General features: G+C 37.3%; 1 protein-coding gene across 2 annotated transcripts in view; it reads right to left on the bottom strand.

The window, feature by feature from the left end:
• OMA1 (OMA1 zinc metallopeptidase) overlaps nt 1–26,399 on the bottom strand; it is a 148,609-nt gene that overhangs the window by 95,325 nt on the left and 26,885 nt on the right. For both annotated transcript variants that reach the window (XM_058303507.2, XM_058303508.2), the window contains one exon: nt 20,768–20,842. In XM_058303507.2, the coding sequence (XP_058159490.1) occupies nt 20,768–20,842 (75 nt within the window). The remainder of the gene's footprint in view (nt 1–20,767; nt 20,843–26,399) is intronic.

Below are 26,399 nucleotides of genomic sequence, written 5' to 3'. Positions count from 1 at the left end.
AAATACCAATACCCAAGGACAGCACACCCCAAAGAATATGTATGAATATACCTACTCTGAAACACCTATGATTCAGAATGACAAATACCACAGGTAAAGAGAGGATTCTGAAAGCAGCAAGAGAAAAGTAATGTATCACATACAAGGAAACCTCAATAAGACTAAGGGCCAATCTTTCATCAGCAACCATGGAGGTGAGAAGAAAGTGGTATGATTTATTTAGGCACTGATAGAGGAAAACTGCCAAGAATTCCTAATCCAGCAAAACTGTCCTTCAAAAATGAAGGTGACTATAAAGTCTTCACAGACAAACCAAAACTGAGGGCATGTTACCAAAAGACCAGATTTACAAGAGATACTAAAGGGAATGCTATAGCCTGAAAGGAAAAAACAAGGGCAACAGATATGGAGAAGAGTGTGGAAATAAAGATTACTAATAAGGGTAACTTAAAGGGTAAAAAGACAGACAACAGTAAGATATGACAACAGAAACCCAAAGTATAAAATGGAAAAGTAAGTAATACCTTTACAGTAATAGCATTTAACAGTAATGAATTGAATTCCCCAATCAAAAGACACAGACTGTCAGGATGCACAAAAAAATATAAGCCCTCTATATGCTGTCAACAAGAGACTCACATCAGACATAAAGATACAATCAAGCTGAAAGTGAAAGGTTGGAAAAAGATATTTCATGCAAATAGTAATCGAAAAATATCTGAGGTAGCAATACTAATATTAGCCAAGATAGACTTTAAATGCAAAACTGCTATGAGAGATGAAGAAGGTCATTATGTATTAATAAAAAGGACAAGTAACCAAGAATAAATAACTATAGTAAATATTTAAGTACCTAACCTGGGTGTTCCAAGACACATGAGATACACACTGGCAAAAATGAGAGGAGAAACAAACACCACCACAGTAAGAATCAGAGGCTTCAATACACCACCCTCAGCACTGGAGCAAATATCTGGACAGAGGATAAATAAGGAAAAATAGAGCTTAAATAATATGAAAAATGTTCTACACCTAACAGCCACTTATAGAACACTACACCCCAAAATAACAGGATATACATGCTTTTCAAGTGCTTATGGATCATTCTCCAGGAGAACAGACCATATGTTGGGTCACAAAACAGGTCTTGATAAATTTTAAAGACTGAAATTATAAAAAGCACTTTCTCTGTTCATAATGGAATGAAACCAGAATTCAATAACAGAAAGAAAAAGGGAAAATTCAAAAACATATGGAGATTAAACAACACACTTTAAATAATCAGTGGATCAAAGAGAAATTGCAAGAGAAAGCAGTAAATATCTTGAGATGAACGAAAATGAGAACACAACGAAAATGAGAATATCAAAGCCTATGGGACACCACAAAGGCAGGGCTGGGAGGGAAATTTATACCCTCAATGCTTACATTAAAAAAGAAGAGAAAAACTCAAAGACATAACCACACACCTGGAGGAACTAGAAAAAAATAAAATAAAATAATTCCAAACCAAGCCAAAGGAAAAATATAATGGAGAAATAAACGAATTTGAGAACAAAAAAACAGCAAGAATCAACAAAGCCAAAAGTTGACTCTTTGAGACAATCAACAAAATCAATAAACCCTTAGCTACACTGACAAATAAAAAAAAAAGAGAATGAAGATGCAAATAGATAAAACTGGAAATTAGAGGGGGACATTACCACTGACTCCATAGCAATAAGAGATCATAAGAGGACAGTATGAACAACTGCACTGAACAAACTAAAGACAATGTAGACAAAATGGACAAATTCCTAGAATCACATAGACAACCTACACTTACCCTAGAAGAAACAGAAGAACTCAACAAACCAATCACAAGTAAAGAGATTGAAACAGTAATCAAAAACTTCCCAAAGATGAAAAGCACAGGACGAGATGGCTTGAAAGGTGAATTATCCCAATCACTGAAAGACAATCTAATACCAATCTACAAGCTCTTCTAAAAACAATTTAAAAGGCAGGAATGATACCGAAGTCATTCTATGAAGTCAACATCACCCTAATACTAAAATCAGATAAAGACACTATGAAAAAGAAAAATAAAGACCAATTTCACTAATGAATACAAAGCAAAAATCCTAAAAAAAAAAAAAAAACTTGCAAACTGAATACAATGCACATTGAAAGAATTATGCACCATGACCAAATGGGTTTTATCCCAGCTATGCAAGGGTGGTTCAATGCAAGAAAATCAATTAGTGTTTAATAAATTGAAGAAGAAAAATCATGTAATTCTCTCGACAGATGCATAAAAGACATCTGACAAAATACAGCATCCTTTTTCTTGATAAAAACAAACTCCAAAGGATAGGAATAGAAGGACGCTTTCTCAACATGGTAAAGTGCATATATGAACAACTTACAACCAGCATCATACTCAATGGTGAAAGACTAAAAGATTTTCAGCTGAGTTTGGGAACAAGACAAGGATGACTACTGTCACCACTGTTACTCAGTATTGTGCTACAAGTTCTTACTACAGCAATTAAGCACAAAAATAAAAGGCACTTAAATAGGAAAGGAAGAAGTAAAACTTTCACTGTTCATTGATGATATGATCCTATATCTAGAAAATCCCTAAAGGTCCACAGCAAAGGTACTAGAACTAAAAGACAACTTCAACCAAGTAGTAGGATATAAGATTAAAAGGGGAAAATCAATAGTGTTTCTATACACGACTGTATTAAACAGTTAAAGGGATGCTGATGCAAAATACCAGAAATCTGGTTTTTATAAAGGGTATTTATTTGGGGTAGGAGCCTACAGGTACCAGGCCATAAAGCATAAGTTACTTCCCTCACCAAAGTCTATTTTTACGTGTTGGAGAAAGATAGCTGCCGAGGTCTGTAAGGGTTCAGGCTTCCTGGGTTCTTCTCTTTCTGGGTCTTTCAGGATCAAACTCCAACATCAAAATTTCAACATCAAAAACCTTTCAACTCTGTCCTTTGCCATGTCTTTTATCTGTTGAGTCCCCATCCACCAAGGGGTGGGGACTCAATGCCCTATTGGCACAATATAATCTAATATGCCCAGAGGAAAAGACCATTTACAAACATAATCCAATATTTCTTTTTGGAATTCATCAATAATATCAAACTGCTACAACTACTGATAAGCAATCTGATGAGGAAGTCAGAAAAAAATTCTACTTATAATAGCAAGTAAATGAATCAAATATTTAGGAATAAATTTAACCAAGGACATAAAGGACCTATATTCAGAAAACTATACAACATTGCTAAAAAAAACCTAAGAAGACCGAAATAAATGGAAGGACATTCCATGTTCATGGATTGGAAATGTCAATTCCACCCAAATTGATTTACAGATCCAAGGCAATCCCAATAAAAATCCCAACAACCTGTTATGCAGAAATGGAAAAGCCAATTATCCAATTTATCTGAAAGGGTAAGGGGGGCCTCAATAGCCAAAAATGTCTTTAAAAATATAACTAAGTTAAAGATTCTTACTTCCTGACTTTAAAGCATATTACTTAGCTACAGTGGTAAAAACAGCATGTTACTGGCATAAAGACAAAAAGATTGACCATTGGAACTGAATCAAAGAACCCAAAAATATACCCACTCATCTATAGTCAGTTGATTTTTGACAAGGCTGTCAAGTCCAGAACAGTCTTTTCAACAAATGGTGCTGGGACAGCTGGATAGCCATATCCAAAAGAAAGAGGACCGGTATCTCACACCTTATATAAAAATTAACTCAAAATGGATCAAGGACTTAAATATAAAAGGTAAAACCATAAAACTCCTAGAAGAAAATGTAGGGAAACATCTTCAAGATCTTATGGTAAGCTCTAGTTTCTTAAACCTCTAAAGCATGAGCTACAAAAGAAAAAAACAGATAAATGGGACTTTCTCAAAATTAAACACTTTTATTCTGCAAAAAATTAAGTCAAGAAAGTAAACTGGTAGCCTACTCAATAAGAGAAAGTATTTGGAAACCACATATCTAGTAAGGGTTTCATATCATGTCATATAAAGAGAGCATACAACTCAACAAAAAAAAAAGACAAGCAAACCAATTTAAAAATGGGCCAAAGACTTAAATAGACATTCCTCCAAAGAGGAAATAAAAATGGCCAAAAAATACATGAGAGGGCGGGGCAAGATGGTGGTTGAGTGAGTGCACCTGGTGGTCTCTCCTGCAGAGAAGTGGCTGGGCAGTGCTGGAGATTCTTTGGGACCAGGCTGTTCCAGGATTTTGCAGGACAGGAGGTATCTGGACATCGATTTCGTGGGAAGGTAACAGAGAAAATTCGTGTGGAAGATAAAATTGGGGCTCTCTTACACGGAGTTGGGGGCTGCACGGGGGATGCTTCCCCCTGGGGCGGGTGGAGCCGTGGTACCAGCACTGTGGCGGCGATTCCTGGAGGCTCTGCAGTACTGGGGAGTTCGTGAGCCCTGAGCAGGCTATTGGGGGGCTGACAGGACAGGAGGCCTTTGCAAACCGATTTGGTGAGACGGACGGGAGTTTTTTGCGAGGCAGGGAATTTTTTATTTCTGATACGAATAATAGTGCTTCCGGCTGGAGCCCCGCCCCCAAGGCCAGCTGCTGAAATGCAGCGGCCTTGGATCGCTCACAGTAAGGAGACGTCGCCGGGAGGCTGTTTCGGGGGATTGCAGGGTGGGAGGCATCAGGAAGCCAATTAGGGGAGTCTTTTGTGAGGTATGGGATTTTTGGTTTAGGACACTAATACAGCGTTTCTGGCTAGAGCCCAGCCCCCTAGGCCTGGCTGCGGATCTGCAGCGTCCTTAAATTGGCTGCAATATAGAGGCGCCACCAATTGGCTGTTTCGGGGGCTTGCGGGGTAGGAGGTGTCCTGAAGTCGAATTGGTGATACAGCCACAGAAGAGACCCTAGAGAAAGGGGGAATTGCGGGTTTCAGACACATAGGTCAGAGTTTGGAGATGTGACATCTCCCATAGGGCTGGCACCCAGCTGCGGGGATCCCTGAAGGCTGTGTTGCACTGCAGTGCTCCGAGGCTCCCTGTTAACCGGATTTGAGGTTGCCAGGTCTGTGTCCCCTAAACCTTGGTGGCCCACACCCCAGAGACTCACACATCCTGAGTCTGCAATATCACAGACTTTTCATCCCTGAATCCACCAAGCCCTGAGACCCATATGAGGTCCTTGATTGTCCTACCCCTCAACGTTTGCGTGTATTTTTTTATTTAAATTTTTATTCCTTATTTTTTATTTTTTATTGTCCTGGTTGCTAATATTGCATTATTTCCTAGTCTTTTCTCCCATTGTATCCCCCAAGGTCTTTTTTTTTTCCATTTATTTAGGGGATTTTTGTTGTTGCTGTTGTTGGTGTTCTATATCTTCTTTTCTTTTCCTTACTTGTTCCCCTCCCTTTTCTTTACACACACCCCCTTTTTCTTTCTTTCTTCTCTTTTTTTTTCCTCTCTTTTCTCTTATCCCTCATTTTCTTCTTATTTTATTTTATCTTAATTATACAATAGGTGCTGCAGGGAACACCTCACATTTGCTGGGTTTCCTCATCCTCCGTTGCCTCATTTCTGAATGAATTGATTTTGGCTACCTACACTATCCCCTTTCCCCCACATCTTGATATCCTCCATCACCTGCTTTCTCTCCTATATTCCACCTCCCTTTCTTTGATACCCAAATTGTCTAACTCTTAATTTTTAATACCTTTGTTTTGTTTTCTGTCTTTTATCCACTCTTGAAACTATTGCCTTTCTTTTCTCTTTCCCTCTCTCACGAAAACAATAGCTTTTTAATTCATACCATATTCCTCCCATATTCAGTCGACTACCTCATTATAGGTACTCTACTTACTGTCACAACTCTACACAACTTACATAAATCTTATATCCATCCTCCCAGATGTCATATTGTTCCTCTGTTAACATTTATTACCAATACTACTTTACACATTTTCCTTTCTTACACAATTGCCTTTCCCTGGTCCTAATACTTTCCTTCAAAGTGAACTCAGCCAGCAATAAGAAATTAGAATAAGAAGAACAAAGTGACAAAGAGAAGATATAACACTTACGCAAAAAAAAACAGCTAATTAATCCCCAAGACTAGACAAAGAAGCTAAGGAACTGATTAAACCCGTCAAGATAAAATGATGACCAGACAGCAACAAAAATCTACAAACCAAACCAGTAATCAAGAAAACATGGCTGAATCCAATGAACACACTAAAAATCAGGAAGGGGAGCAGAACTTCACACAAGTAATTAAAGATGTCAGAACATATATCACAGACAAATTTAATGAAGTAAAGGAAGAGGTTAACAATATGAAGACAACACTTGGAGGGGAAATTGCAGACATACGCAAAAAGATAACAGATATGATGGTAATGAAAACCACAGTTCAAGAAATCAAAAATACATTCACAGCAAATAGCAGCAGATTAGAAGAGGCAGAGCAGAGAATTAGCGATGTGGAAGACAGTACATCGGAAATCAAACAGATAGTAGAATTGATCGATAAAAGGAAAGAAAAAATCCAGGTAGGACTTAGGGACCTGAATGACAATGGAAAACGCACAAATATACGCATTATAGGCATCCCAGAAGGAGAAGAGAAGGGAAAGGGGTCAGAAGGAGTGTTGCAGGAAATAATGGCTGAAAACTTCCTACTGAAAGAGACAGATGTACATATCCAAGAAGCACAACGCACCCGAAACATCAAAAACCCCAACAGGCCCACCCCGAGACATATACTTGTCAAATTATCCAACCCTCAAGACAAAGAGAAAATTCAAAAAGCAGCAAGAGAAAAGAAAACCATCACATACAAGGGAAGCTCCATAAGATTAAGTGCTGATTTCTCATCTGAAACCATGGAGGCAAGAAGGCAGTGGTATAATATAGTCAAGGTACTAAAAGAAAAAAATTTCCAACCAAGAATACTCTATCCAGCTAAACTAGCATTCAAAAATGATGGAGAGTTCAAAATATTCACAGATAAACAGAAATTGAAAGAGTATACCAACAAGAAACCTCCCCTTCAAGAAATTCTAAAGGGAGTTCTGCAAGAAGAAAGGAAAAAACAGGACAGGCAGAGCTGGAGGAGAGTGTAAGAGCAACAAAAAAGACAAAAAGAGAAGAAAAAAAAAACAAACAAAATATGACAAACACAAATCCAATTAAACTATGGCTACCATAAATAATTCCTTGAAAGTAATAACACTGAATGCCAACGGATTAAACTCACCTATCAAAAGATTCAGACTGGACACTGAATAAGGAAATATGACCTATCTATATGCTGTCCACAAGAGACACATCTTAGACCCAGAGATTCATGGAGGCTGAAAGTGAATGGTTGGAAAACAATCTCACAAGCAAACAATAACCAAAAAAAGGCAGGAGTAGCTATATTAATATCAGACAAAATAGACTTTAAATGCGAAACAACTGTGAGAGACAAAGAAGGATACTACATATTATTGAAAGGGACAATCTCTCAAGAAGAACAAATAATCATAAATATTCATGCTCCTAACAAGGGCGCCTCTAAATACGTGAAGCAAACACTGGAAAAACTAAGTGAAAGAATAGATGCATCTACAATTATAGTGGGGGATTTTAATATACCACTATCAACTCTGGACAGAACATCTCAAAAGAGAATCACTAAAGAAACAAAATATTTGAATAGTATATTAGAGGAGCTGGATCTAATAGACATATACAGATCATTACACCCAAACACAGCAGGATATACATTTTTCTCAAGTGCACATGGATCATTCTCCAAGAGAGACCATATGCTAGGCCACAAAGAAAGGCTTAATGAATTCAGAAAGATCAAAAGCATACAAAATAATATCTCTGACCACAGTGGAGTGAAGCTGGAAATCTGCAAGGGCCAGAGGCCCAGATCCCACACCAAGATATGGAAATTAAACAGCACACTCTTAGAAAAACAGTGGGTCAAAGAGGAAATCTCAAAAGAAATCAATGACTACCTTGAAACAAATGGCAATGATAACACAACATACCAAAATTTATGGGATGCAGCAAAAGCAGTACTGAGAGGGAAATTGAGAGCCATAAATTCATACATCAAAAAAGAAGAGCAAAAATTGAAGAACTAACTGCACATTTGGAGGAATTAGAAAAAAGACAACAAAGTAATCCCACAGGAAGAAGAAGGCAGGAAATAACAAAGATAAGAGCAGAACTAAATGAAATAGAAAATAAGAAAGCACTTGAAAAGATAAACAAGACCAAGAGCTGGTTTTTTGAGAAGATCAATAAAATTGCCAAACCTTTAGTGAGACTAACAAAGAAAAAAAGAGAGAAGATGCAAATGCACAAAATAAGAAATGAGAAAGGAGATATAACCACTGACCCCACAGAAATAAAGACTATCATAAGAGGATACTTTGAAAAACTATATTCCAACAAAAACGACAATTAGAGGAAATGGACAAATTCCTAGAAACACATAAGCAGCCTGTATTGACAAAAGAAGAAATTGAAGATCTCAACAAACCAATCACAAGTAAAGAGATAGAATCAGTCATTAAAAACCTCCCAAAAGCTGCCCTGGATGGTGCTTCAGAGGTAATCACCGGACATTGTAAATCCTCACAGGGCCTACATGATGGAATAGAGGAGAGTATGGGCCATGATGTGAACCAATGTATATGAGGTGCAGAGGTGCCCAAAGATGTACTTACCAAATCCAATGGATGTGTCATGATGATGGGAACTAGTGTTGTTGGGGGGGGGGAGAGGGGGGGTGGGGGGGTGGGGTTGAATGGGACCTCACATATATATTTTTAATGTAATATTATTACAAAGTCAATAAAAAATTAAAAAAAAAAAAAAAGTTACTGTAAAGATTAAATGAATTAATCCATGTAAAGAACTTAGTGCTATGCCTGCAATTCTCAATAAATATTTCCTATTATTATTGTAGCACATAAAAAAAAAAAAAAAAAACCTCCCAAAAAGAAGAGCCCAGGGCCAGACGGCTTCACAGGTGAATTCTACAAAACATTCCAGAAAGAACTAACACCAATGCTGCTGAAACTCTTCCAAAAAATCGAAACAGAAGGAACATTGCCTAACTCCTTCTATGATGCCAAAATTACCCTAGTACCAAAGCCAAACAAAGACACCACAAGAAAGGAAAATTACAGACCAATTTCTCTAATGAACCTAGACGCAAAAATACTTAACAAAATACTTGCTAATCGTATTCAACAACAAATTAAATGAATTATACACCACGACCAAGTGGGATTCATTCCAGGTATGCAAGGATGGTTCAACATAAGAAAATCAATCAATGTAATACACCATATAAACAAATTGAAGGAAAAAAAATCACATGATTATATCTACAGATGCAGAAAAAGCATTTGACAAAATACAGCACCCTTTCTTGATAACAACACTCCAAAAGATCAGAATACAAGGAAACTTTTTGAACATGATAAAGAGTATATATGAAAAACCCACAGCCAACATTGTTTACAATGGAGAAATCCTAAAATCCTTCCCTCTAAACTCAGGAACAAGACAAGGATGCCCACTCTCTCCCCTTCTATTTAACATTGTCTTAGAAGTACTTGCTCGAGCACTGAGGCAAGAACCAGATATAAAAGGCATTCAAATTGGAAAGGAAGAAGTCAAAATTTCATTATTTGCAGATGACATGATCCTATACATAGACAACCCTGAGAGGTCTACAACAAAGCTTCAAGAACTCATAAATGAGTTTAGTAAAGTCACAGGTTATAAGATCAATATGCAAAAATTGATAGCATTTCTGTGCACCAATGATGAGCAGGATCAGGAGGAAATCAAGAGACAGATACCATTCACAATAGTAAATAAAAAAATCAAATATTTAGGAATAAATTTAACTAAAGATGTAAAAAACTTATACACCGAGAACTATACAAGACTGTTCAAGGGAATCAAAGAAGACCTAAATAAATGGAAGAATATTCCCTGTTCATGGATAGGAAGACTAAATATTATTAAGATGTCTATCCTACCAAAACTGATCCACACATTCAATGCAATCCCAATAAAAATCAACACAGCCTTCTTTAAGGAATTAGAAAAACTAACTATGAAATTTATTTGGAAAGGAAAGAGGCCCCGAATAGCCAAAGACATATTGAAAAAGAAAAATGAAATTGGAGGAATCACACTACCTGACTTCAAAACATACTACAAAGCTACAGTAGTGAAAACAGCATGGTATTGGCATAAGGAGAGACACACAGACCAAAGGAATCGAACTGAAATTTCTGATATAGAACCTCATATATATAGCCATTCGATAAAGCCACCAAACCCTCTCAACTGGGAGAGAATGGCCTATTCAACAAATGGTGCCTGTAGAACTGGATATCCTAATGTAGAAGAATGAAAGAGGATTACCATCTCACACCTTATACAAAGATCAACTCAAGATGGATCAAAGACCTAAATATAAGAACCAAGACCATAAAGACCTTGGAAAGCAGTATAGGGAAACACCTACAAGACCTTGTAATAGGAAATGGCTTCATGAACATCACACCAAAAGCACGAGCAGCAAAAGAACAAATAGATAAATGGGACTTCCTCAAAATTAAAGCCCTCTGCATATCAAAGGAGTTTGTCAAGAAAGTAAAAAGGGAAACTACACAATGGGAGAAAATATTTGGCAACAATATATCCGATAAGAGACTTATAACTTGCATATATAAAGAACTCCTATATCTTGAAAATAAAAAGATAAACAACCCATTTAAAAAATGGGAAAAAGATTTAAACAGACACTTCTCCAAAGAAATACAAATGGCTAGAAAGCACATTAAAAAATGCTCCCAATCTTTAGCTATCAGGGAAATGCAAATCAAAACAACAATGAGATACCATCTTACTCCCATAAGATTGGCAGCTATGAAAAAAACAGAAGACTGTAAATGCTGGAGAGGATGTGAAGAAATGGGAACACTTATCCACTGCTGGTGGGAATGCAGAAGGATCCAACCATTCTGGAGGACAGTTTGGTGGTTTCTCAAAAAACTAACCATAGATTTGCCATATGACCCAGCAGTACCACTGCTGGGTATATACCCAGCAGAACTGAAAACAAGGGCACAAACCGATAAATGCACACCAATGTTCGTAGCAGCATTGTTCACTATCGCCAAAAGTTGGAATCAACCCAAATACCCATTAACAGATGAGTGGATCAATAAAATGTGGTATATACATACAATGGAATAGTACTCGGCTGTAAGAACAAATACACTACAAACACACGTGATAACATGGATGAATCTTGAGAACCTATGTTGAGTGAAGCAACCCAGGCATTGAAGGACAAATACTACATGACCTCAATGATATGAAATAAGCAAGCTGCCTCAGAGAGCTAGAGACTGGAAGATAGGCTTACAGGAAATCGGGGGGTAGAGGAAGGATGTAAGCTGGCATCTACATGGGTGAAATCTATGATAAGCTGGAGGTAAGTATGTGTACAAGGAAGGGATAAAATGGGGGCATAGGGTTACCTTTGGGTGGGGCTTTGGGGGTTGGAGGGGAGCTAGGGATGGGCGGATGGGTAATACTGCCCAAGAAATTGGGGGGAGGGTGGGGAAACACTCAAACATAGGAGATTGTCAGGTGTTGGTTGAAGAGTATAATGCTGAAAAAACCTTTTCAAAATATAATTAGGAAAGTTACCTGTTTAAGATACTCAAAGGGGATAATCTGATGCAGGACAGAATCCTAGGGAATATATGAATGCTCATTTTGCCAGAGTGGGTTATACCATTGGGTAGAGACCCATATAATGAGAGTGAAGGTAGACCCACAACCTGGGGAGGACTAATGCCATCAAATAGAAGGAACTGTATCTCTCAAGAGAAATGGTGGCTCCCAGGACATTAGGGCAGTTGAGCAAGTCAAGCCCTCAACACTGTTGCAAGTATCTCTGAACATGGCTCCTCAAGAAATGAAGATTGACTGTCACTCTGGGCCCCAAGGGGAGGGGGAAATAGATATTGAATAGATGGAACCAAAGCAAATGTAAGGGCAAAAGAAGTGTTTCACAAGAGTACATAAGGATGGATATAAAACATGTAATATTACACCAAAATCATACAGGGGACGGCAGACTAATAATGTAAACCATAATGTAAAACATAGGATAACTAAAAAATTTAGAAAACTGTATAGCCTAAAGTATAAACCACAATGTAAACACAAATGTTACCTTGTTTGAAAGCTATTGTCTCAATATCTGTACATCAGTTTCAGTAAATATGATATGAATAAGTTAAAAGATTATCACTGTGAAAGGGAAAAGGTTTTATAATGGATATGTGGGAGTAATGTATATTGTATATATGAATTACTGTGATCTAAGTCTCTTGTGAAGAGAAGCTCAATAATTAGGGAAAAAAGAAAAGAAAAAGATAGGATGTAGAATTTTTCCAAATCAATATGTATTCTATATCTAACCTTTAAACTCATCGCTATATTCCATTTTACTATTAAGGGAACCTGACATTATATTGGACTTCACTTTTCAGGAAGTTTTGGATCACAGAGTGGTTCAACAGTGGCAGCGGAGGAATACTGGTATGGGATGTTATTGACAAGGGACATAAGGTTGACAGGGAGTTATACAGGGCATGTGTCCAGGGTGCATGAAAATGTTTGGATATACTCATAGTGGAAACAATTAAAAACAACAGCTGGGGGGTACTGGGTTCCTGGCTCCCCGGTGGGGGGGCTCTGTCATGGTCCCTAGGGGAGCAGCGGCAGTCCCCCAGGTGCAACGGCAAGGACCAGGAAGGAATGAGTGTCCAACAGTGACCCCCTGATACTAATGACTATGCTTGTGAGCCTACACACCTGAAATAAGCACAAGGCCTAGAGCAGCACTGTGCCTAAGAGTTCCCTCTTGACAGCCTCCATGTTACTCAAATGTGGACAGTCTCGAAGCCAAACTCAGCATGTAAATGCAATGCTTTCCGCCCAGCGTGGGACATGACACCCGGGAATGAGCTTCCCTGGCACCGAGGGATCACTACCAAGTACCAGCTGATGATGTAACTAGAAAATGACCTTGAATTAAAGGCTCAACGCGGACCAACAGAATATACCTGTCTACATATAATAACAGGAGTTTAAAATGCTGTTTGACCTAAAGTAAGGGAGAAATGGAAAGGACAAATGAGTTTATATGGCTATGAGTCTCTAAAAAAGAGTCTGGAGGTTGTCAGAAGGATTGCCCTTATGCACACCTGAGCAGAGTCTCACAGACAGATAAAGTAGATACAACCCCAGGTATTGGTTCTTTTGAGGGCTAAAGAGACCCACAGGTTCTATGGTCATGGCAGATGGAGTTCATTGCCATGTCAGTTGGCCCTTCTTTGGAGCTGGTGTGTCTGTGTGATGGAGCTGGACACAGATGGGATCTCTTTTCACAAGCCTTTCATGCTACTTTACTGGAATTGTAGTTGGTGCTGGGGTTTAAGATATATCTAGGGGATTTGAATCTCTGGACTGACAATATGATAGCCAGGCCCTGAGCCTCAACAGAACTTCAGCTCCTACACTCTGATTTATTGGACTTACCCCACTCAGCTAACATGGAGTTGAAGAATGTCAACCACCACACCATGGAGCCTAGAGTGCCTACAACTGAAAGCAGGAGGATTGCAGCCAGTATCCAGGTGGAATCTAAGCCCCCTCTTGACATAGATGTGGAATGACAGACACAACCAAGCCAAGGTCCACAGGAAGGAGAAATACAGTAAGGATTAGAGTAGACTTAATTACATTCTACTCATGAACTATTGTGGTTAATAACCAAGAAAATGTGGCATTGGTGTGGAAAAAGCGGCCATGGTGGCTGCTGGGTGCGGGGAATGGGAGAAAGAGATGAGATGTGGAGGCATTTTCAGAACTTGGAGTTGTCCTGAGTGGTGCTGCAGGGACAATTGCCGGACATTGTATGTCCTCCCATGGCCCACTGGATGGAACGTGGGAGAGTGTGGGCTATGGTGTGGACCACAGGCCATGGGGTACAGTGATGCCCAGAGATGTACTCACCAGATGCAATGGATGTGTCATGATGATGGAGGAGAGTGTTACTGTGGGGGGAGTGGTGGAGTGGAGGCGGTGGGGGTGAATGGGGACCTCATATTTTTTTAATGTAATTTTTTTTTAAAATGAATAAATAAAATTTTTTAAAAACACATGAAAAAATGTTCAACATCACTAGCTACTAGGGAAATGAATATCAAAACAACAGGATGTCATCTCACATGTTACAGAATGCCCATTAAAACACATACACACAGAAAACTACAAGTGCTGGAGATGATATGGAGAGAAATAGGAACACTTTGTCCCTGTTGGTAGTAATGCAGAATGGTTCAGCCTCTGTGGAAGTCAGTTTGATGGTACCTCAAGAAACCACCAAATGTCCAACTCCTGTATGATCCACCAATCCTGTTACTTAGGAATATATTCAGAAGTGAAAGCAAGGATGTGAACTGACACATAAGCACACCAATACTCATAGCAGCACTATTCACAATTGCTAAAATATGGAACTAGTCCATGTGTCCATCAACCAAAAAATAGATAAACAAAATTTTCCATATGCAGACAATGGAATACTATCCCGATGGAAGAAGAAATGAAATCGGAATGCTTATAACAACATGGACGAACCTTCAGGATATTACATTAAATGAAATAAGTCAGACACAAAAGGACAAATATTTTATGGTTTCACTAATATGAACTAAACACAATGAGTAAACTCACTGAGGTAAACTCCAGAGTATTGGTTTTTAGGAGGTAGGATGTGGGTTGAAAATGGGAGCTGCTGCTCAATGTATGTAGAATTTTTAAGGTTTATTGTATAAGTGTAGGAATGGAGTTGATGTTAACACATTATAGTGAATATAATTAACACTTATGAATTATAAATGTGATTGTGGCTGAAAGGGATAGTCTATGGACATAAATGTCAATTGAAAGGTAGTTAGAGAATAATGTAGGGACCGTATAATAGTGATTTCAGAGGTGGAAGAAGATTGTAGCTAATAACATAAACCTAAGAATATTCTTCGTTTACAAAGTGTTAAGAATATGATGATACATGGGGAAATTACAACTAATGTAACTTATGGATGACAGTTTACAGTGATATTGTAATATTTTTGCCAAGAAGATATATCAATGGCCAAGAAGATATATCAATTCTAAGGGACAACAAAAGGGGGATGTAGGATTTTTCCTTTTGGAGTAAGGAAACATTCTAAAACTGACTGAAGTGATGTCAGCACAACTCTGATGAAAATGAGAGCTACTGAGTATATATTTTGAATGGACTGTAGAAAGCATGGGATTGTACATAACACAGGGAAACCAGTGACGGAACATGGACTGTGGTTAACAGGATAAACATGAGAACGTTCTCTTAGGAAGTTTAACAAATATATACTAATACACGGGGCTAACAATTGGGTGGGTTGGGGAAAAATACATCAAATATAAGATATGAGCTATAGTTAGTAATAATATCTTAACGATGCTTTTTCATAGATTCCAACAAATGGTTCACAACAATGCTGCGTGTTGGTGATGGGGTAACGTGTGGAAGCTTTGTATGATGATATGCATGTTTGTTTTGAAAGTTCACAACATTTACTATATACTTATTGTTTATATTTATTCACTTATAAATTATATACTTCAGTAATATTTACTTTTTTAAAATTTCCAAAAGAAATCAAGGAAAACCTAAATAAATGGGAGGGCATTCTGTGTTCATGGATTGAAAACTAAATATTAAAATGTTAATTCTACCCAAAGTCATTTACAGATTCAAGTCAATCTCAGTCAAAATTCCAACAGCCTTCATTGCATAATGGAAAAGCCATTCATCAAATTTACATCGTACAGTAAGGGGCCGTAATAGCCAAAGTCACCTTGGAAACGAAGAATGATGATGGAGGACTCATACTTCCTGACCTTAAATCTTATTACAAAGACACAGTAATCAAAGCAGCATAGAACTGGCACAACGACAGACATACAGGCCAATGGGATCAAATTATAAACCCTCACATCTATGGCCAAGTGACTTTCAACAAGAGTGCCAAGTCTACGCAAAGGGGAAAGAACAGTCTCTCCAACAAATGATGCTAGGAAAACTGAATCTTCATATGAAGATGGACCCCTAACTCACACCATATATAAAAATCAATTCAAAATGACTCAAAGACCTAAATCTAAATATGAGAATGAAAATTATAAAAATCCTAGAAGAAAATACAGGGGAACATCTTTAGGACCTTGTGTTAGGCAAAGGTTTCTTAGACTTTACACCAAAAACACAAACGACAAAAGAAAAAATAATTGGGACTTCATCAAAATTTCAAACTTCTATACATCAAAGGACTTCATCATTAAAGTTAAAATGACAACCTACAGAATGGGAGAAAATATTTGGAAACCAAATATCTGATAAGGGTTTAATACACAGACTAAAGAAATCCTAAAACTCACCAACAAAAAATCAAACCACCCAACTAAAAAGTGGGAAAAGATTGAACAGACATTTCTTCAAAGAAGATATGAATGAATTTGATAAGAATGGCCCTAAACACATAAAAAGATGCTCAACATCATTAGCCATTAAGGAAATGCAAATCAAAACCACAATGAGATACCAGCTAATATCCACTGGAATGACTATTACTAAAAAATGGGAAAGAAGTGTTGGAAAGGATGTTGAGAAATAAGAACACTGTTCATTGTTGGCAGAAAGGTGATCGGTGAAGTCACTGTGGAAAAAAAGTTACATAAAAGAATTACCATATGATTAGGCAATTCCACTCCTAGTTTTACATATCCAAAACAACTGGAAGCATGGGCATGAACATTATTTGCATACCAATGTTCAAAGTGACATTCACAATTGCTAAAAGATGGAAAAACCCCAGGTGTTCATCAAGAAATGAACAGGAAATCAAAATGTGGTATGTACATAAAATGGACTATTATTCAGTCATAAAAAGCAATTAAGTTGTGATACATGCAACAACACGGATGAACCTTTAAGATAGCATGTCCAGTGAAATAAGTCTGACAAAAAAGGACAAATGTTACATGATCTCACTGATATGAAATAAACAGAATAAACAAACTCATAGGTTCAGGTTACTAAAGGCTAGAGTGAGGGTGGGAAATGGAGAGTTACTGCTTAAATTGTACTGTTTCTATTTAGGCTGATGGAAGTTTTGGTAATGGATGGTTGTGATGTTAGCACAACACTGTGAACATAATTAACAGCACGGAATTATGTATTAGAATGTGGTTAAACGGAGGCTTTTAGGTTGTGTATCTATTACTAGAAAAAAACATTTTAAAAAGAAACAACCACAGGAATGTAAACACAAACAGAAACCCCTAATGTTAAACCATGAACTAAAGTTAATAGTACAATACTATTATTCAATCAATTGTAACAAATGTACCACACCAATGCAAAGTGTTAAAAATAGGGAAAAGTGCATGTATGAGGGGGAGTATATGGGAACTCTGTATTTTTTGCAAGATTTTTCTGTAAACCTGTAATTTCTCTACCAAAAAAAAATTTAACATTATTGAAAGAAATAATGAACATCAGAATAAACAGACAAATTTACCATGTTCAAAAATTAAAAGACTCAATATTGTAGAAAATCAACGCAATAGCAATAAAACTTCCGGGCACGTTTTTACATGTGCGTGTAAATTGGTAAGCTGATGCTAAAATTTCCATGGGAATGCAAAGGATCAAGAATAGCCAAATACCCAAGTGCAGTGCTGATACATGCAAGGAGTGCCGTGCCATGCAGGGGTGTCCCCCGCATAGGGGAGCCCCAAGCGCAAGGAGTGCACCCCATAAGGAGAGCCACCAGCGTGAAAGAAAGTGCAGCCTGCCTAAGAATGGCACCAACCACACGGAGAGCTGACACAACAAGCTGACACAACAAGATGACACAACAAAAAGAAACAGATTTCCATGCCGCTGACAACAACAGAAGCGGACAAAGAAGACACAGCAAATATACACAGAGAACAGACAAACGGGGCGGGGGAGAAGGGGAGAGAAATTAAATAAATAAATCTTTAGGGGGGAAAAAAAAAGGAATAGTCAAGTAAATCTTGAAGAACAACACTAGAAGACAGTAACTATCAGATATCCAAACTTATTACAAAACTACAGTAATTAAGATGATTTTATACTGGCTTAAAGATAAATAACAGGTCAACGCAATAGAATAGGGAGTTCAAAAACAGATAGGTAAGCAGATTTGGCCCCATGGATAGGGCGTCCTCCTACCACATGGGATGTCCAAGGTTCAAACCCAGGGCCTCCTGACCGGTGTGATGCTAGCCCACGCACAGTGCTGATGTGTGCAAGGAATGCCATGCCACACAGGGGTGTACCCCGCATAGGGGAGCCCCATGCGCAAGGAGTGCACCCCATAAGGAGAGCCACCCAGCGTGAAAAGAGTGCAGCCTGTCCAGGAATGGTACCGCACACACGGGGAGCTGACACAGCAAGATCACACAACAAAATGAGATACAGATTCCGGTTGCCACTGACACAGCGGACAGAGAAGAACACATGGCGAATTGACAGAGAGAGCAGACAACTGGGGGAGGGGGTGGGGAAGGAGAGAGAAATAAATAAAAAATAAATCTTTGGAAAAAAAACAAAACAGATACACATTGACTCCCGTCCTTATGACAGAGACATTGAAGTACAGTGAAGAAAAAATGACTCCTTTCAATAAACGGTGCTATGTCAATTAGATACTCAAATGGAAAACTGAACTTGAATATATTATAAATATAAAGGTAATAAAACAAGAAAGGTTCTCAAAAATAAAACAGGAACAATTTATTGAGATACATGAAGATTTCTAAACCAGAACACAGAAAGCACTTGCCATCAAGGAAAAATGTAAAAGAATCTAATATATTAAAATTTGGAAATGTTTGAGAGTAAATCTGTGATCCATTATTTGGGAACCTCTTAACCTATGCAGTTTTATAATTCATCTAATCCTATCTGTGTAACATTCAAAGAACTGCTTTTTTAAATGACAACTATCTTGACTTATAAAATTAAATCCATAAAATTCATGAGAGGATCAAGTAAGTTATTTTTAGTAATTTTAATAACTCTTAGAAATGTAGTAAGAGTAAAATAAAACAAAGATTTTAAATTTAACATTTAAATTAACATTGTCCCCCCCCTTTTTAAAAATAAAGTTTGACCTATGATGTTAAATTTCCTCCTAAAACTCAGTTATTCCAGGTGATTAAAAATAGCAGCCAGGTGTGAAATGCCCTGTTAAGTATATAAGAACAAGGCCAGCTAAAATAACAGTAAAGGCGCAGAACTACACTCTGTGGCTAGCAAAACTAAGCCATCTGAGAGATAATAATTCTGTTCTTCTACCATTTACTTAAACGGTAAAAACTCAGTTTTTTTGACTAGGATTATAGCTACAGTAGTATAAACCTTTTTCAAAGCTGGGGAAAGAGTTACACATCGCCTTGTTAATTCAAAAACCTTCCTCCTTAAATCCAAGAAACAACGGAGAGGAATAAAATAAAGATAACATTAGCTTTCTAGAGGGCACAGATTAAAACGGGGAGTGGGGAGAGAAGAGAGGATAGCATTACATATCTGTTTTTAAATTTTAGTTTATATATTCATGTCTATAAATTTAAAAAAATTCATTCATGTAGGAAATCTTGCCAATAAAAGATTAGTACTTTTATGTATCATCTGATAATTGCTATAATCTTATGCACTCTGTCTAAAGCACAATATAGCCTCTTATAAAAAACACAGTTAGACAATGTGATAGCCAGGTCCTGAGCCTCAACAGACTCCAGCACCTACAATCTGACTTATTGGGCTCACCACACTCAGCTAAGATGGAGTTGAAGAAGGACAACCACCACACCATGGAGCCTAGAGTGATTACAACTGAATGTGGGAGGATTGCATCCAGCATCCATGTGGAATCTGAGCCTCCTCTTGACATAGAGGTGCAATGGACACAACCAATCCAATGTCCACATAGAAAAGGTGGCATTGGATTGAGAAAAGTAGACATGATGGCTGATGGGTATGGGGAAAGGCAGGAAGAGATGAGAGGTGGAGGCGTCTTTGGGACATGGAGCTGCCCTGGATGGTGCTTCAGGGGCAATCATCGGACACTGTAAATCCTCACAGGGCCCACTGGATAGAATGGGGGAGAGTATGGGCCATGATGTGGACAATTGACCATGAGGTGCATAAGTGCCCAAAGATGTACTTGCCAAATGCAATGGATGTGTCATGATGATGGGAAGGAGTGTTGCTGGGGGGGGAGGGGGGGGAGAGGTGGGGTGGAGGTGGTAGGGTTCAATGGGACCTCATATATATAAATTTTTAATGTAATATTATTACAAAGTCAATAAAAAAAAATTTTTAAAAAAAACACAGTTAAATGAGTTTATAATCTAAAAACTTCCACAGATTAATGAAAATTGTATAAAGGGTTAATATAGTCCAATTCACATTCTCTGCTCAAGCCACACATCATTAAGACAATACACATTTACATTTAACTTCCTTTGTGAACACACTATGTATTCTCAACTTTTAAACACTTTACCTTTGCAGCAAGTTGTAGTCCAATTTTGTCAGCCTCAGCCTCCAATGTTCTACTGTATGGTCTATGAAACATATACTAAAAAGAAATCAGAAAGAAAAGCTCCATTAAGGCAATTTCATAACAAAAGGAATAACAAAATTAGTTTTTTTAATCATTTCATGGAGTATCTAAGATAAAGTATTTATACTGTCTCCAAAAAACATTTAAAGAACACCATGTTAAAACAAAGTACAGTCTTTACTTCCTCCAAGAGATTAATATTTTTAAAACATGGATATAGAAAAAACTAGCCTATAAATTTCTGAATAATCCATAGTATGATAGGTGGTTTACATCTATTTTTGCAATTATTATCTCCACCTACTGTGAAAAGGGTTTCCGAAGAAAGCTTATTGAGGCAGGATTTAAGGCGACCAAGAAATATTTTGACCTTTCAATTTTAAAAAAAAATTGAAAAAAATAGCCAACGACACTACTATGGTATATTTCTGTTAGAAAATTAACCATATGCATAATGTTCTTTCTCAAATAAATTATCTTAAGTTCCTACTAAATATTGGTTAGGAAAATTAAATTTTTTTCCTAACATCAATGAAAGAAATTACAAACAAAGCAATTTTAATTTCCTAATTATTTGTATTTATGGGAATGCTTTCCAGATAAATTCTAATTTTCAGTAAGTATTAAAACTTTGTAGGAGATAGGTCAATAGAAAGGACTCTTGAAAAAATAGCTAATTGGAGTAGAAATTATTCAGAGGTAGCCATCACATGTCAATGATGGCTAGAAACAATAAAAACAAACTGATCCATAGTGACTATTAAGATTTGCTTTCTTCCTTCTCAATCACTTCTAGTTTAAGTTGATGAAATATATAGTCTTTTCTCTCCTCAAGCAGTTTACAAGTGCCCTATCAACTCTGCTAATAGTATAATGTTTTAAGAACACAGGTTTTAACAGGAGAGAAATTTAAATTCAAGTCCAAATGCTAAAACTTATTAAATGCTAACTCTTGGATAAGTTTTAATGCCTCTAAGCCCCATACCGTCTAAAAGAGAACTATTAGAGTAAACCTCCTAGAGTTGCAGAGGATTAAATGAGCAAATAATAATAGCTCATATTCACAAGTCCTAACTTACACCAAGTACAGTTGTAAATGCTTTAAATCAGTGATCCTCAACTGGGTGTGATTTTATTTCCTGGGGACTCAGGGAATTGTTTGGAGACATTTTTGATGTCCCTATAGTGCTACTGGTATCTTTACAGGACAATACACAGGACAACTCCCTACAACAAAGAATTATCCAGTCCAAAACGTCAATAGTGCTGAGATGAGAACGCCTGTTTAAATGTATCATTCAATCCTCACAATTCTCTGAATCAACCAATATTATTATCCCAATTTACAGGTGCAGAAACTTAGGCTTATATAGGTGATGTAACCTGCCCAAGTTCTACAGAATTCAGAGGCTAAATTCAAACACAGGTATATCTGATGAGAGACTACATTTTTAACCTCTGCATATAATAAAAAATCTATAGTGCTTATCCTAGTATCCAACATCTGGTAACAAACACTAGTAAACATTAGCTAGTATAATTATTACCAATAGTTCTCAAAATCCTATTTGGTAGAGCTGCATGAGTGCTGTTACATTATACCTAAATGTTTAAGACAAAAATAAGAATCCCCAATGGTGAAGTGAGGACCCCCAGCAATTGTACCCTCTGGCAAAGGATTGTCAGCAATTCCTTTTCTTACTGATTTCACTATCAGCATTCCCTCTGCTCCCTAATCACAGTGAGCAAAGCTTTCTAGAGAGCAAAACAGTTCCTTTTCACCAAAACTGAGAACCTCTGATTTATGGGAAAAATGAGTCAAATAAGTATAATTTGTACTTTATTTTCAGTTTAATTATTAAGTAGAAGAATTACATAAAAGTGGCATGATTCATCAAGGATTTCAAGGGGGAAAAGGAGCTACAAGTTATCTTTCTTATAACCAAATCTTCTGATTCATTAAAGAAAAAGCTATCTATTGAGAGATGGGGAAAAGATGACATTAATTCCTTTGACTTCCAGTATGTCAGTGATAGAAACTAAATTCAAAATATTAGGTCCTATAACCTAAACAACTACTGATGTGGGCTATGGGTGGGAGGTTCTTTGTCTCTTCAGAGATAACCTAAGCTGATTAACTTGTGTGTGTGGAACAGTAAAAGGTTGCAGTCCTGCCCTTAGTGACAATGGCAACAACTCCAGTCCCAGGAAACAGTTTAACAATGCAAGGGCTATAAACTTTAAGTATTTAGGGGAAATGCAAATCAAATATGCTAAAAGCTTATCTAGAATGTCTGGAGTCCATGCTAAAAGCTTACCTAAGATGTGGAAAATATATATGCTAATTGAAGCCTATTGAGAACTGAAACAAAGGGACCATTTGGCCTTTCCTCTCTATACGCAAATAATTGAACCTCTCTCAAATTCTACAACATTTTTGGCGACCCAGATGGGACTGCAAACGAAGGCCAGAGACGGTAGCATTTTGCTGCCCCTTCCAAATCCCCGAGGAAGCCGGGAGGACTCGGGTGAACCCCAAATCTGGGCGCCCCTGGATTAAATTTAATCCAGAAAAGATGTGGGCTCCACCAGAGTCTTCCTGACAAAAAAACGAGGGCAATGGAAGGTCTGAAGAGAAAGATTCTGGGAACAAAAAAGAACTCCAAACATGGAAGAAGGTAAGACTCCCCGGGTGAGCACAGTCTGGAAGGCGCTAGCTATAATTGCTAGGAAGGGGAGGCTGATCACCTCCCGAGAGAACCCTAGTAGCCCCAGAAAGTTGGGGGGAAGCCGTTCTCTCTAGGCTTGGGAAAAGGAGAAAAACTGGGGAAAAGCCCTGGTATTTTAGGTTTGTCTAACTGCATAATAGAATCTGGTACTAGTCTCACATCCACTAAAGGAGTGGAGTCTTGATTTTAATAGGAAGGGCTGTTTATAGGTTCAAGTCCTAATGTCCTGGAGAAAAAACGGGAAAAAGCCCTGGTGTTTTGGGTTTGTCTAACTGCATGTTAGAATCTGGTACTAGTCTTCTATCCACTAACGGAGTGGAGGCTTGATTTTAATAGGAAGGGCTATTTAATTTATAGGTTCAAGTCCTAACATCCTGGAAATTAGTCTGGATTTAAAAAAAAAAAACTTGGTTACAGCAAAATGGATCGGCTTTTCTAGTGGAGCTTGGTCTAGGTGTAAAGTTAAAAGGTGGAAAAAGTCTAGCTGAGATCTTTTGTTATGGTGCTAAATTGTGAATGAATTTGCTATATACCAAATGTTAAGTGTTCTGAGGTTTGTGATGGCTGCGGGAGCAGCAGTGCTGAAAAAATATATATAGAACTTGTGGTTCAGATTAGTGACCTTTGTGCTTCTGTCTGTGTCAGCTCAATGCTACTGTTGGAGTTGTGTTGTTATGTAAAGTAGAATTCAGTAGAGCTGGAGAAATGATTATGGGGCAAAACTGAGAAGTCTGGATGTTTGCGGAGTCTAGATGTTTGTGCATGCTCTGCTGTCTTGTCTCTGGTCTGCCCCTTTGCCGGGGCTTGGAGGCTGTCTGTGTCTGCACCACGCACCCAAGTTTGTTGGGGCTGCCCCAGTCAGGGTGGCTGGGTCCCTGGGAGAGTTTCTGTCTGCTCGTTTTGGCTGAAAGCTGGAAAGGGGGGAGCGGCTTGCCCCTTTCCAGTGAGTTCACACCTTCTATTCATAAGCCACATTCCTGTTTGATTGTTGTGCACCCAGGACTGCCTGGAAGGGGGGAAGTGTAGGGGGTGAAAAGCAGAATCAGAATAAATGCAGTAAAGTTCCCTCCCTAGGGTGTCAAAGCCAAAATACGTTTGCATTCTGCCCAGGTTCATAGAAGGCATTGTAGTAATTTTAAGTAAGAGAATGTGTTCTGTGAAGGTAAAATTTGTCTTAAGGGTATAAATAATTATAAAAGTTTTACAAAGCATTGTTTAAATTAAGGTATTTAAATGGCTAATTGCAGAAAGTCATTATTAAACAAAAACTGAATTGATAATAATAATAATAAAAAGTAATTTTATAACAAACTTATTCAGCAGCCAGCCTCCCCTGCCAACTTGCTTCCAAAGAAACTGTTTCTGGTATTACATGCTACTAAGTATTTAAAGTGAAGAAAGGTTCATTATTTTAACAAGCTTGTTTAGTATTAATGGCAATTATGTGTTGTAAGAAGTTTGCCTGGGAACTTAGTATGTGGGATATATGGAATGTGTTTTTATTGTTAAGGAAACAGAAGATAATTTTGTCCTAAGATAAAATGATTGATTATTGGAAAGAGTAGAGTGTGGGACAAAACCTGAATGAATACTGAACATGTAGAAGGTTTGTGGAAGGAATTTTTATGATTAAAATTGAGTAAGATCAATATATAAAGAAAATCTTTTATCAAAATAGCTTCTTGTGCTTTAACCGCATCATTTCCTCAGTGTTTGAAAAAGAAAGGGTCTTCTCTTTTAAAGAACATTATATTCTAGAAATCAAATCCTGAAAAGTAGCTTTTTATTTCAAACTAACTGCAAGAGATTTATTCTTTTACCTTAAAAGAAAAACTAAAGTAATAGTTAAGTTCATTTAATATGTTATAAGTCAAAAGGTGTTTAAAGGTGTTACAAAATTAACAGTTTTTTTAAAAAAATTAATAAAAACTGTAACTAAGTTAAAATCATTTATAAATGCATTTATATTATAAAACAGTGGAAAGATAATAACTGAAATTATAGCTGGGTGAATTTAGCCTGAAATTGTTATTTAAGTGTAAACTCTAAACTTTACCTTTCCTTAGTTTATGGTTACTTCAAGTCTAACCTCACCCCTTGCCTCTGCCTGTGGTTATTTCATAATAGCTTCTGCCCCTACAGGCCAGAGAAGAGCTGGAACATCACTGTCTCCTGTCCTGGTATTAGTAACCCTTTCTCTCATGAATTCAAGTGTAAACTAAATAAATTGCTGCCTGATGGAATAAGGTTAAATGACGACTGGAGTTTTATTATCTCCAAAATCAAAAAGGGGGGTGGAGGGGGAGAAGTCTCCTGCCTTGACGGTCAGTGTTCCTAAGAGTGGCAATTCATGAGAGAAACCAGTCTGTCTCCCTGAGGCTTCAAATAGCCTCAGTAAATATATGTAAAATTAATCTTGTTGCTTATCCAAAATTCTGCTAAATTCAAAGTAAAATATAAAGTTCTGAAACAAAAAAATAGTGCTAAAGCACTGAGAACATTTTGGTTACAATCCATTAATTAAGAAAGAAAATTCTTGTGTAAAACTGCATAGTCATAGTATAAAACTGCACAGTCATAGTGCAAATTAAGAAGAGTTTCAGGAGTCTTCGTAATGTTTTACAGTCACTTGTTTTGTAAGAATTAGAAGTTTAAAGTAACTAAAGTTACATTTTTGTGTCAAACTATTCATGTCTGCCTATTTGCTCAAATTGTTGAGGTTAAATATGCAGTTATAAGTAATACATATTTTGAAACCCCAAATTAAGCTAAACAGTATATAAAATAATGCAAATTATAAGTAATATCAATGGTTTTGTTTCTGTGTCTAACTCTTTGTGTCT

This window comes from Dasypus novemcinctus, chromosome 9 (assembly GCF_030445035.2).
Source record: "Dasypus novemcinctus isolate mDasNov1 chromosome 9, mDasNov1.1.hap2, whole genome shotgun sequence".
Classification (NCBI taxonomy): Eukaryota; Metazoa; Chordata; class Mammalia; order Cingulata; family Dasypodidae; genus Dasypus; species Dasypus novemcinctus.
Note: the sequence above shows the minus strand (reverse complement) of the source record. Positions and strands in the feature narration are given on the sequence as shown.